The sequence below is a fragment of the Lutra lutra genome, chromosome 12, assembly GCF_902655055.1.
Source record: "Lutra lutra chromosome 12, mLutLut1.2, whole genome shotgun sequence".
NCBI classification, from domain to species: Eukaryota; Metazoa; Chordata; class Mammalia; order Carnivora; family Mustelidae; genus Lutra; species Lutra lutra.
In genome coordinates, this window is record NC_062289.1 from 51193782 (window position 1) to 51207928 (window position 14147).

The following is a 14147-nucleotide window of genomic DNA, read 5'->3' on the forward strand; positions in this document are numbered from 1 at the left end:
AGCCAATCAAAGGCCCCTCGAACACCTCCCACATTTCTGAACAGAAACTGTTAATAGTTTTTACTCACATTTAAAAACTAAGACTCAGGGGAATAAAAGGCACAGCATAGAGAATACAGTCAATGATGCTGTAATAACATCATATGGTAACAGATGGTAGCAACATTTGCGAACACAGTATAAAGTATAGTCTTGTTGAATCACTATGCTATATACCTAAAACTAACGTAACACTGTGTCAACTATACTTAAGTAAAAATTTTTTTAGTATATAAAATTGCTCGTACATGGTAATTTAAAATTCAAAAATAAGAACAAAAATTCAAAAGAATAAAAATATCCCATTTTTCAGTGTATATTGCCATCTTCATTCTTGTTTTCAACTATATTAAATAAAAAGTTCAGCATATTCTTTAGATTTCCAAAATTTTCTTTGGAATAGCAATCATTCATTATCTTAAAATTTATCTACTGAAATAGAAATACATATAGATTTCATATTTGTTAACTCAGGTTTCCAAAAGGTCACATGATGCATGACAGCACCATACTGGGAATTACATGCTTGGTTCTAATACCAGTAAATTATATGAATCTGTTAGATACTGCAGGTCTTCAGACACTACGTTATCTATAACATAAGGAAATCAGACTGGATTATCTCTAATGTTCCTTCCACTCTAAAATTCTATGATTTCACTATATAAACAACAGTTCTACTATGATTATTTTACATTTTTATGTACACTATCAATGCAAATGGAGGCATGTGCAGTACACAAATACCTGAGCAGCCATATCAACCAGTTGTGGGAGCTTCAAATACTTTCCATCTCCCTCCTTCAGGAAATCCAATAAACTCCCTATAAGAGAGAGAAAAATGTTCACAGAAAATAAGTAAATCTTTTTTTTAAAAGATTTTATTTATTTATTTGACAGAGAAAGAGAGAAATCACAAGTAGGCAGAGAGGCAGGCAGAGAAAGGGGGAGAAACAGACTTCCCGCTGAGCAGAGAGCCTGACGTGGGGCTTGATCCCAGGACCCTGGGACCATGACCTAGGCCGAAGGCAGAGGCTTAACCCACTGAGCCAGCGAGGCGCCCCAGAAAATAAGCACATCTTAAATTAGGATTGAAATGAACTTTCCCCCACCTCCAAACAAATCACTGCATCACAATACAAAACTTAAAACTTGTTATTCTTTAATATTTATTGCAGCTTTGGAATTTCTGAATAATTAATTTAATATTCTAGAAGAGGTCTCTCAACTGAAATTTTAAAAACTTCTCTAATAACATAATGGAAAACTGAATAATCTTTCTAGATTGTAGGCATTCCTTCTTTGCTTTGATCAAGATCAGCAATCCCCATTTTGATCCAAAAGGCAGTATCAGATACCTGTGTATTTTTAAGTCAATATGAATCAAGGGTGCAGACAACTGGGAATATCTTGGGGTACTTAAAAATGGACCTAGGTGGCTGAGCTGACATGGGAGTGTCAGTCGAATTAACTCCTCTCAATTTTAGCAGAAGATACCATCAAACAGCAAACTACTATGAGTAATAGCCAACAGAAAGGCTAGAATTCTAGTTGCTATTCTTGTAATACTAGTTAAAAACTTCCATGTACCTGAAGTTAATCAAGGAAAAAATAGCAGATAAACCAAAATTAAGGTACATTTGCAAAACAAACATAATGTTCTTGTCAAAAGTAACAATGTCATCAAAGACAAGAAAAGCTAAGAGAGGGACTGCTCCAGATTAAAGGACACCAAAGAAAATTGACAACTAAAAGAACCGATTAAATCCTGGATGGGGGGAAAAGTGCGTTTAATTAAGAACATCACTGGGACAACCGATGAATATGAAAAATGGACTGGTATCAGATTTGTATCTGATTGATACAATTGGAATTGTATCCAATTTTGTCTTTAGGAGACAAACATTGAAGTATTTAGCAGTAAAGCAAATGTGTTTGCATGTGCTCCTTGGTTTCAGGGAAAAATCCTTATATTTTTATGTACTGAAAGATACATATATAGTTAACAATTGACAAATCTGGCTGAAATATGTATGAGAATTCTATGCATTATTTTTACAACTTTTCTGAAGTTTAAAAGTATTTCAAAATAAAACAAAACAAGACAAGACAAAGAGAGCCCTTTCCATGACCGGACTGTGAAGCAAAGGAGAGCTATGATGTAGTCTCTTCCTTTACAGAGATTCAAAGTCAGAGAATATCTGTATTTCTTCTGGTCCATCTACTGCAGATGGAACATGGTATTGTGTCTTTGCCTTTATCTGTCCATTTGAATATGTGCTGAGGATCTACTCCATGTAAGGTACTATAAAAGATACAAAATACAAAGATAAATATGTCATGGTCCCTGACCTTGAAGAGACCTTGATATAGTAAGAAAGTATAATACAAAGATCTAGAAAGTATATAGTATACGAAAACAAATACTGTATAGTAGGTGTGATAAAATGTATTGTAAAACCTATAATTATACAGACACAATGGATATGGTTAATTTTATGAAGAACTCAGAAAAGGCTTTATGGAGGAAATCGGTTTCTAAGAAGAATGGGGGCAGACAGGGAATTCTAGGAAGAAAGATTAACAAGTAAAAAGGTAGTACTGCATGTGACATCACAGATCAGGGAAGTGAAAACAGTCCTTCGTGTGCAAGAACACGGGGGACAAAGATGGGAACTGATGAGGAAGAGGCTACAGAGGGAAAGAGAACACAGAAGGCAAGCCTAAATGGACTTTACATGAAGTTTTATACTGAAAAGCAATACGATCAGATTTATGTTTAAAAAGCAATCATTCCAACAGTAATATGGAAAATGAAATTGGGCCAAAACTGCATAAAAAGATTAAATTTAAAAGTTCCTAGAATAGTCTAGGAAAGACAGACTATTATGTTAAAATCTAGCAATGACAGTGGGTAAGGAGAAAAGGCGGTATCTTCCAGAGAGATGTGATAAATGGGATCAATGGCACTAAATGACCGTTATCACACAAGTGGTGGGGAAGTGAAGACTGGTGGGCCCTCTCACCATAGTTTGCATCTGTGAGTTTCCAGGTGATGTTAATGTTGCTGCCATCCAATGCACTAGAGACTCTTGCACACAGGCAAGAAGAGGCAAGCACAAGGACATTCACTGCAGCACTATCTGTTACAGTGACAAACTAGAGGCAACCTAAATGTTCACTGGGAAAGGAATGAATAACAATGGTATATCCATACAGAATCTCATCCAACAGTTACAAAGAGACAAATTAGATCTTTATCCATATGAATAAATCTCAAGAACATAATGTTGAATGAAAATAAAGCTAGTTAGATTTACATAAGTTAAAAACATACAAATACTGTTAATAGACAAATATATATCAATACAAGTAATCAATATGGAAAACACAGATGGAAAAGGTAAGCATCAACTTCAAAATTAAGGTTACTTCTAGAAGGGGAAATGGGCCCAAAAGAACGTGAAGGGAAGGCTCTAATGAGAATGGGCTCAAGGAGGGGTAAAAACAAAGACGGAATTAGATCTGTAATGTTTTGCTTTCTTAGTAGAGAGAACTGAAGCAAATACGGCAAAGTGTAAACATAAGTTAAATTTGGATGGTAAGGACATGGTTGTTATGGTATTCTCTGTATGTCTGAAATATTCCACAATTAAAAAAAAAATCTGTGAAAAGTGTTGACATTAAATAAACTTAAGTAGTTTTTAAAAAGAGTAAATGGCTGGATAGGAAGTGAAGACAGAGAGTATTCTTTAAAAAATCTTGGCTGTGAACAGAAGCAAAAAAGCAGAACAGTAGGTGAGAGAAGCAAATATTGAGATCTAAGAAGGGTTTTCTTTTTAGATGTAAGAAAGGATTAAAAACACAAGTAAAAAAACTGTCTTTAAACAGAGGAAGAGGCACTTCTTTTCTTCACTTCCTTTCCTGCAAGATAAATTGACATTACATAAATACTCCACATTGCAATGCAGAGTATATAGAAATAAACAGATGATACAGTTCTTTTGTTTTAGGATAAAGAATTTAAATAAGGTGGCATGATCAATACATTAAGTAAAAGAACATTTTTCAGTGTAACAACTGATAATTGCTAAAATAGTACAGCACTGCAATGCACAGAAATCTAAGACTTGTTACTGTCATTCTGACAATTCCTTTTCTCTGATCTTTAACCAAAGATAACAAATCCTACCCTACCCCCTCCATGTGCCTTATACTCTTTCCAGGAAACACATATAAATAAGCAAAAATTTGACACAGAACTTCAGGGAAGTTCATGGACCCTTTGAAGCTCATTCATGACCCTGTCATAGGATAGGTACTCAATAAGTAATAGTGAAATCAATTCAGAGGAGTCTTAAATTTCTCACATACCTCTCCAGCCTTATATCCAACCAGCTGCCTTCTGTACTTTCTATTTCTCATGGTTTTGTTCCCAATTTCCTCATATCTTCTTTTTTTTTTTTTTTTTAAGATTTTATTTATTTATTTGACAGAGAGAGATCACAAGCAGGCAGAGAGCCCGATGCGGGGCTCGATCCCAGGACCCTGAGATCATGACCTGAGTCGAAGGCAGCGGCTTAACCCACTGAGCCACCCAGGCGCCCTCCTCATATCTTCTTACCTCTGCAGATATCCATACCTTTCCCTTTACCCATTCATAGCCTTTATAACCTTAAAGATCAGTTTAAGACTTGACTAATATTTCTCAATTTATTCCAGCCTATGTGATCTCTTCCTCATCCCTTTTCTTAATGAATGTTAAACACCTGGAAATTCATTATGCTTGGGCCTATAGCTTATTTGTTTATAGTGAGCTATTATTTACTTTGATACTGAAAATTAACTCATCAGAAGGTTAGGTCTTTTCTCTGCAAATTCAGTATAAGTTTTTTCGGTGCTTTAGTTCTTTGATACCTTATAATAAGTAGGAGAGTGTCCTATAAATTAGAAGTATTCAATACATTTTGGTTGTTAATAATTTATAGAATAGTCTGTTTATAAACATTTCATAGGATATAATGATCATGACAGATATGGATATTAATGAATGGCTTCAAACACTTAAGTATAATACGAAGGGAATATGATTGATGGCCTGGTTGAGAGACAGGGAAATCAAATTCCAGATGAAGGAATCTGAACAGATTCATGGAAACCAGAAGAAGGAAGAAGACCTATATAGCAAGGAAAGTAGGTTTATCTGGGAGCACATGACACAGTGAGTTTGAATGGATTACTGAGGATCAACTGCTAAGTACCTGAAATAAAATGGGAAATTACAGAGTTTTAAAACCAGAAGGGTCATTTATGATCTTGCATTCTTAATCTCCCAACTAGAAATAACCCTAACCCAGCAATCTGACAACATACCTATTATGTTCCCCGAATTAAATAATTCTTGAAATCAATATACAAAGCTAAATGGACCATTAGCTTTTACCTCCATTATATTCTTATGCTATTAATATCTTGATTTAAATTTCCTCCTTGTCCCTTTCTTCCCCTCCTTATATAGTTCAACCAGCGCACTCTGGAAGGGATTATTTTGCAGTTGTTTGCAGTGAAGAGTCCTTCCAAAAAGTGGCATGTACTTTGGGGCTTTAGATATGTTTTGGCCACCAATTAACAGGCTACCTCAATTCTTTTTTTTTTTTTTTTTAAGATTTTATTCATTTATTTGACAGAGAGATAGCACAAGCAGGCAGAGGGAAAGGGAGAGGCAGGCTCTCCACGGAGCAGGGAGTCCGACATGGGGTTTGATCCCAGGACTCCGGAATCATGACCTGAGCTGAAAGCAGCTGCTTAACGACTGAGCCACCCAGGTGCCCGGGCTACCTCAATTCTTATTTTTTGGCTTTTCTATTCCTTTGGGAGGTTTCCTATAGCAAATATGTAGCTTGTAGTTGGCCCTGTCACCACTAGATGGAACTACATTGTTGGCCAAAATGGGACTACTGGAGAGGGATGACATCAGTAGCTTTAATTATGGAGTGACTCATTAAGAGTTGGGGTAGGGGCACCTGGGTGGCTCAGTTGTTGAGCATCTGCCTCTGGCTCAGGTCATGATCCCAGGGTCCTGGGGTCAAGCTCCACATAGGGCTCCCTGCTCAGCCTGCTTCTCCCTCTCCCTCTCCCACTCCCACTGCTTATGTTCCCTCTCTGTGTCTCTCTCCGTCAAATAAATAAATAAAATCTTTAAAAAAAAAACAAGAGTTGGGGGTAGAGGGACGCCTGGGTGGCTCAGTGTTAGGAGTCTACCTTTAGTTCTGGTCATGGTCCCTGCTCTGCTCTGCGGGGCGACATGCTCTGCGGGGCTCCCTGCTCGAGGGGAAGCCTGCTTCTCCCTCACCCACTCCCCCTGCTTGTGTTCCCTCTCTCACCGTGTCTCTCTGTCAAATAAATAAAATTTTAAGATAAATAAATAAAAATAAAAAGAATTGGGTGGGAGAGATAAAATTCAAGAGGGCAAAAGCAGGACTATCAACATACTTAGTGCTTACTGGTTCCTCTTCTAATGTATCACCTATCCGGGGCCTAACCAATTCTGTTACTAAAGATCTTACCTTAGGGTCTGGAGTTTGAGAGAATGGAGAAATTTTAGTGAAAGATAGTGGAAAAAAGTTTCTTGGAACTCTGACTATGAAGACTGTGTTAAAATAAGATTTCCTTAACTTGACCTGATTTCTTTGTTTTAGGAATAAAGATGTAAGCTTCTTTCTTTTTTTTTTTTTTTTTTTAAAGATTTTTTATTTATTTATTTGACAGAGAGAGATCACAAGCAGGCAGAGAGGCAGGCAGAGAGAGAGGAGGAAGCAGGTTCCCCGCTGAGCAGAGAGCCCGATGCGGGGCTCGATCCCAGGACCCTGAGATCATGACCTGAGCCGAAGGCAGCGGCTTAACCCGCTGAGCCACCCAGGCGCCCCTGTAAGCTTCTTTCTAATTGTGTTATTTTAATTTGTAGAAATACTTTTTCACTCTCCTAGCTATTTCATTTCCTTTAGTCAAATGGAATAAAAACCCACTTACTTTCAACATAAATTGAGCTGGCCTAATTTTCCTTTTAAACTTTGAACTATCCTCTGGAATAACTGGAACTAATCACTATTGCATTACACAAAATGTCAGATTTTCTCTTCTCAACATCTACATAAAAATCTTAAGTTAAGGGGCGCCTGGGTGGCTCAGTGGGTTAGGCCTCTGCCTTCGGCTCAGGTCATGATCTCAGGGTCCTGGGATCGAGCCCCACATTGGGCTCTCTGCTCACCAGGGAGCATGCTTCCTCCTCTCTCTATCTCTGCCTGCCTCTCTGCCTACTTGTGATCTGTCAAATAAATGAATAATATCTTTAAAAAAAAAAAAAATCTTAAGTTAAGGGACGCCTGGGTGGCTCAGTTGGTTGGACGACTGCCTTCGGCTCAGGTCATGATCCTGGAGTCCCGGGATTGAGTCCTGCATTGGGCTCCCAGCTCCACGGGGAGTCTGCTTCTCCCTCTGACCTTCTCCTCGCTCATGCTCTCTCTCACTGTCTCTCTCTCAAATAAATAAATAAAATCTTAAAAAAAAAAAATCTTAAGTTAGGGAACACTACACAATAAAAAATTTGTATGCATAAAAATAGAAATGAAGACTTAAAAAAATTTATCAACATGAATACCCTAAAAGAAACTAATATACACATACCTTTTGACATGAACTCAGTGACAATGTAAATTGGCTCTTCGGAAACAACAGCATATAGTGGAACAAGTTTATCATGTCTTAATTTTTTCATTATCTGAGCCTCCTGAAGAAAAGCTTCTGGCATCATTGTACCTGGCTTTAGTGTTTTGATTGCTACTTTTGTGGTTCCATTCCATGTCCCTAGAAAAACACAGTCCACTATTTTAATCTATAATATTAAGAGATTTTTTAAGCCAAACCTTAATGAGCAGCAGTTACCTTAAATATTTCAACATAAGTTATGGTGTTTTAATCTATGGCTAAAGAAATGACAAAAAAACAGTTCAGGATTCTTACCCATCCATACTTCACCAAAACATCCTTGTCCTAATTTAACCTCTAGTCGCAAAGATTCTCGAGGAATTTCCCAAGCATCTTTTGCTAGACCTTGAGTCTGGGGTTTCACAGTAGGACACACGGTTGTTAACTTATGGCATAAACCATCAGCATGTTCTAGATAAATGAAAAAAATATACTATAAAACAAATTAATTACAAAAATTAAGGTACATAGAGTATATCAATGTTTTTAAAAGTTTAAATTGAAGAAAACAAAAACAAAAACATGATGTCTCTTTTACTCTAAAAGCACAAATACCAAAAAGGTAGCTGTATGCATGTAAGAAGCAAAACATACAAGAGGTGAAACATTCTTTGTTAAATACATTTTTGAAGTTATAATTTACTGAACACTTATGTCTCAGCTATTGTGCTAATTCAGTACTTTACAAATATCTCATATAAGTAAGTCTTGAAAAACTTAAGTGACTTTCTTAATGTCACCCAGTAAGTAAGTGACGGAGATGGGATTCAAACCATAGTTCTGGCTGCCCCCAAAGTTCTCTTTTTGTTCACTGGGTTTTATTTCTTCCCAAAGAGAATGCTAGCATTAACTGTTACTCCTAATAACCATTAATGTAAGAAGCATATCAAAAATCAAGGAGAAAACTTCTTCATTTAAGAGACTGGTTTTCAAATAAGGGAGACACAAAAACACGAAATCCCAAATTCACAAAGGCTTGACTTGTGAATCCTTATACTCTTTCTTATTATAAATAAGACATGTTCCCTCCCATGTTCAACAAGTAACCACACAAATCAAATTCTAAAAAGTACAATTACAACTGATGCCACTGCTTGATAACATGTTTGATAAATGTCAAGACTGGTGGTTGACTTGATAGATTGTACCTGTCACTGAAGAAGAGACTGCCATTGCAATCCCCTCCCCTAGTATTAATAATTTAAAAACTTTCGGGGTGCCTATGTGGCTCAGAGGGTTAAAGCCTCTGCCTTCGACTTAGGTCATGATCCCAGGGTCCTGGGATCGAGCCCCACAATGGGCTCTCTGCTCAGCAGGAAGCTGCTTCCCCCTCTCTCTCTGCCTGTCTCTCTGCCTACCTCTCTGCCTACTTGTGATCTCTGTCAAATAAATAAATAAAATCTTTAAAAAACAAAAAAAAACCCCAAACTAAAAAACCCCCAATGTTTAAAAGTAGTAATAATAATAATTTTAAAACTTTTTGGATACATTCATGTATCAAATTGGCAATGCAAAATTTTGAGACAGAAGAATCTAATACTGAATACCTTTCAAAGGTCCTTGAAAGACTAGAAGAATGTCTACAGTTGCAATGGGTTAATTTTTCAGGAAAAGAACAATGCACCTTTAGATTAAATTTCTTTGGATTTATACTCTAGGAAGTTTTATGTGGTCCATTCCATGCAGAAGAAGGTAACCCAAAAGGACATCTGATAGAGCTTTTTACATTAAGTATTTAGTTTTACCCACTTAATAAATGTCCCTAAAAAATACGTGCTTTTGTGCTTTTTTATTATTGTCAAAATCTATCTTGATACTTAGCCACTATGAAACTCCAACGTAAACACTGTCAGTAAGATATAAGGAATCAAATAATGGTAGTCAGATTTTAGCATGTCTAAGAACCTAACTCAGGTAATAAGTACTACCTGCTCCTCCTTTTAAATCTAGAATACAACAGATTGTATTGAGCACACTCTTGTGGGTAAAGTACCAAACTAAACCTTAAAGAGACACGAAGACAGAGATTCTGTCCTCATAAAACATATCAAGAAATAATTTTCACCTGTGAAATATTCACATACCTGTGTAGTGTTTTACCAACTTCTGCAGAGTATCAAATTGTGCTCTGGTTGTGATATAGTATCCGCCGTTGTCAAGTTTCCTAATTTTATAGTGTTTCACATTGTCACCTCTTACCTCATCCCAATCACGGATAGAGAGAGAATAAGCACCTAGTGGGGGAAATAAATACTTTTTTCTATCTTTCTCAAAATACTGTCCAAGAAAATTTTTGTACTTCTATTACATTATAATTACCTTTAGTAGTTTCACTCTCTCTTACTAAGAAAATACCTCGTTGATTCCCAGGATTCAGAAGTAATCTTTCGGCGTCTTTTCTGCCCATTTTGCCAAAATACCATCTGGAAAAAATAGTGCTCTGAGTTAGAAATGTGGAAGGTTCAGAAAGGTTATAAATAAGGATCAGTAAGAATGGAGTGGCAGGATGACAACAAAGAGCTACACAGCTTAAAAACACAGCAAAACACAATAAAGGGTCTTTATTAAATAGAATTATTACAAATATTATTGTCAGAATATACTGTGCTAATATTTCCATGTATTGACTACTCAACCAGTCTCTTCAATTTCACCTGCAAGTTACATGATCAGTACATGGAGAAGGAAAGGCAATAGTAACAGAGAAGCTCCCAGTCACTGACAGATGGAGATATTAAAACTGTAGCAGGAAGAACAGAAGTGGGTCTCTGGTAACAGTATGATCATCTGTATTTGGTAAGGTGCAAGTGAACTATATTTATATTATTAGCAACTGCATTAGCATGGCTTTGATTTAATACAGATTTGTGAATAAAAATGAATATCTGCTATGGAGAAGCTCACAGTATAAAACAGGAAGTAATAAGTGTCAAGCAAAACAGTTATGGAGACAAATTACTTAACATAAAAGCAACAAACATTGATAGAGCATCTACTGTGTGCAAGGTACTGTTAAAATATTGATATGAAGACAAAATAATATTTATGAATCCCAGATAGCCTTGGTTTGACCTAAAAAAAATATATCACTGAAGGTGAATTTTAATTTTTTAGAAGTTGTGAGAATAGCACACAGAACTCTTAAATGCCTTCCACACAGATTTCTCAACTGTTAAAATTTTACTTCGTTATATTCTTTTCCTGTGTGCATACTTTTTTTTCTGAACTGATTGAAAGTAAGTTGCAAACATTCTGAAATATTATTCCTAAATACTTTAGTGTGTTTCCTAAAGACAAGGATCCTCTCCTACATAACCAAAGAGCAAGCACCTAAATCAAGAGATCAACACTGATACAATACTATCAACTGAAGGTAAATTTTTGAAACGAGTCTGCAGAATATAAAAAGGGTTAATGTAATTTTTTAAAGTGAAAATATAAAGGATACAGACCAGGTAAAACAGTATTATTATTGCACATTCATTTATGATCCTACTGTAAGCAAATACTATGGCATTAATTATTAATTTTCAAGTAACATCTCCTATCAATATGATATATTAGCTGTATTAAGACTGGTATGTAATTGTATGTGTGTAAAATTGTGGCTAAGTAGAATGTGCATTAAAACATTTTTAAAACCAAAGTAATTAATAAAATATGAAGTAGTGCCATACTCTTCTGCCTGAATGGAATCTGCAGGGGCTACATAATTGCTAGGGATATAGCCATTCTTTCCTGTAGCAATAGATCTTGCTTCCCACCAGTCTCCTTCCCTGCAACACATAAAACAACAATTACCACAAAGTAGACAACTGCTCGAAACACAATTTATGGCAGTGTTGCTTTGTATCTATGTAGAAAAGAGGTTTAACTTCCATTTTTTTAATGCATTCATTTGATCAAAAATCAAACTCAAAAGAGTAATATTTAAAAATAGGTTAGTTGAATTAGGGAATAAGGCGAAGCAAAAGCACAAAAGCATACATATTTCTGCTCCAAACAAACAAACAAAAAGGTTTAATTTTAGTTACAAGATTGCTCTTTTACATACCTATCTTCTTCAACCTAAAACAATAAACTATACTAACTAGAACAATTTGGGAGGTAAATCTTTCAAATTACTCAGTTTCAACTGGATGTTTTCTTTTTAAAAAGTTTTACTGACATAATTTGCATATCATAAAATTCCCACTTTAAGATGTACAATTTAATGGGTTTTAATATATTCATACAGTTGTACAACCATTACCACAATCAATTTTAGAACATTTCATCATCCCCCTACCAAGAAACCCTGTACCCATTAACAGTCACTCTCCACTACTCCACCCACCTCCCCCTGACATTGCCTAACACCACATCAGCTTTCTGTTCCTATGGATATGACTATTGTGGGCATTCCATAAATGGAATCAGACAGTAATCTGTTGTGGTCTTTTGGAAGGTTTCTTTCACTGAGCATAATTTTTTCATAGTTCACCTATGTTGCAGTATGTTATCAGTAGTTCATTCTTTCTTACTGTCAAATGCTTTTAACCATATATAAAATGATAATGCTCCTTTTTAGCCATTTTAGGAAAAGTATCAGGATGCCCTAGAACTCCTGTAGCAAAATATTTTCAACAGACAAGAATAAAAAATTTAACTCCTAGAATAAAGTATATTTACAAAAATGTTATCCATAAATATTCAAACAAGACTAAAATCAATTCAGAACATGAAAATTATGTATAGTTTGCAATACATAAGTCTGGACTTTTCCAAAATTAATGTGAAAGAAGCAAATATTATCAGTCTCTAATGAGGAAGATATACATGGGTTCTGCCACTAAAAATTAAATGCATGTTTTGTTTTGCCAGAGAAAAGTACTGAGAGTATCTTATCTAAATTGACATTTTATAAATGATCGAGGGGAATTTGTTCTCTAGAAAATGAGATGAAAAATCCTTTGGCAATTCAAATATTTATACTCATACACTTGGTTTATAGATTCCTAGTATACATTAAGCACTTTCAGGTATACAAACTGAAAACTGCATTTGTGCTAACCATTCAGGATTCATTCAAACATTTATTGACAACCCTTTAAGTAACAGACTTTATGAGACAGTGTGCTAGAAACAGAAACAGAGGTAAAAAGACAGTCTGTAACCTCAAGAAACTCAGCATAGAGCAGAATTTCTCAGCCTCACTCTTACTGATTCTTTGGGCTAGATGACTGTTGTTGGGGGCTGTCCTGTGCACTATAGGAGGTTCAGCAATATCCCTGGCCTCCACCCACCAGAAAGCAGTGGAGGCACCCTGCCTCCAGACATTGCTAAATGTCTCCTGGGCATCTTTCCCTTGGCTGAGAACCACTAGTCTAAAGGAATGACAAGCACACAATAAATTATAATTAGAAGTAGTGATGGCAGCTATGATTGAGGTTTGTACGGGGTGCTACATCAACATGTAAGACAGACACCTAATCCAGTGGGAGAAGGGGGTGTGACCAGGAAGGAGAGGAAGAATGTCAAGAAAGACCTCCTTGAGAAATACATAGGAAGATACATTTTGAAGAATGAACAGGATTGGCCAGATTAAAGAAAAAAAAAAAAAAAAGCTGAGACAGGAAGTCATGTTCCAGAAAAAAGACACTGTACGTGTCAAGGCATGGGAAGGTGAGAAACCCCAGTGTATTCATAAAATTACAAGCAACTCAGTACGGCTGGGCAGTTAAATGAGGAAGGGGAAGCAGCTGGATGACTGATGTCTACCATTGTTATCGCTTTTCTTTTATCTTGACAGCAACTGGTAGCTACTGAAAAAGGCTTTTAAAGCAGAGAGACATGATCATATTTTATATTCTGGAACAATAATGGATAGTAAATGGGAGCAAGAATGTTAGGAAATATGACTGGAAGTAAAGAGACCATAACATACAGGATCTATTTTCTCTAACAAGTACTAAATTTTCAATTCAAACACTGAATTTGTAGTGGGCCACTAAATGGCTTTTATTACTGAGTGGTCCACTAAAAGTCTAAGAGTCATCTCAAACTAAAAGTCTTAGACAAGGGGCGCCTGGGTGGCTCAGTGGGTTGAAGCCTCTTCATGATCTCAGGGTCCTGGGATCGAGCCCTGCATCGGGCTGTCTGCTCGCAGAGAGCCTGCTTCCCCCTCTCTCTCCCTGCCTGCCTCTCTGCCCACTTCTGGTCTCTGCCTGTCAAATAAATAAATAAAATCTTAAAAAAAAAAAAGTAGACAAAAACTCTAAGAGTCACCTAAGGAAAAAGCAACTTAGTGTGGTCAGATTGGGACTGCAGGGGCTCCTTACTTGGCCTTTTCCCTTTTTTGTTAA

The 14147-nt window shown here is 36.3% G+C and overlaps 1 protein-coding gene across 4 annotated transcripts in view; it reads right to left on the reverse strand.

The window, feature by feature from the left end:
- Window positions 1-14147, reverse strand: part of YES1 (YES proto-oncogene 1, Src family tyrosine kinase) — a 65711-nt gene that overhangs the window by 5969 nt on the left and 45595 nt on the right. For all 4 annotated transcript variants that reach the window (XM_047697280.1, XM_047697279.1, XM_047697281.1 and 1 more), the window contains 6 exons: window positions 11481-11579; window positions 10123-10226; window positions 9888-10037; window positions 8059-8214; window positions 7723-7902; window positions 787-863 (listed from right to left, as the gene is read on the reverse strand). In XM_047697280.1, the coding sequence (XP_047553236.1) occupies window positions 787-863; window positions 7723-7902; window positions 8059-8214; window positions 9888-10037; window positions 10123-10226; window positions 11481-11579 (766 nt within the window). The remainder of the gene's footprint in view (window positions 1-786; window positions 864-7722; window positions 7903-8058; window positions 8215-9887; window positions 10038-10122; window positions 10227-11480; window positions 11580-14147) is intronic.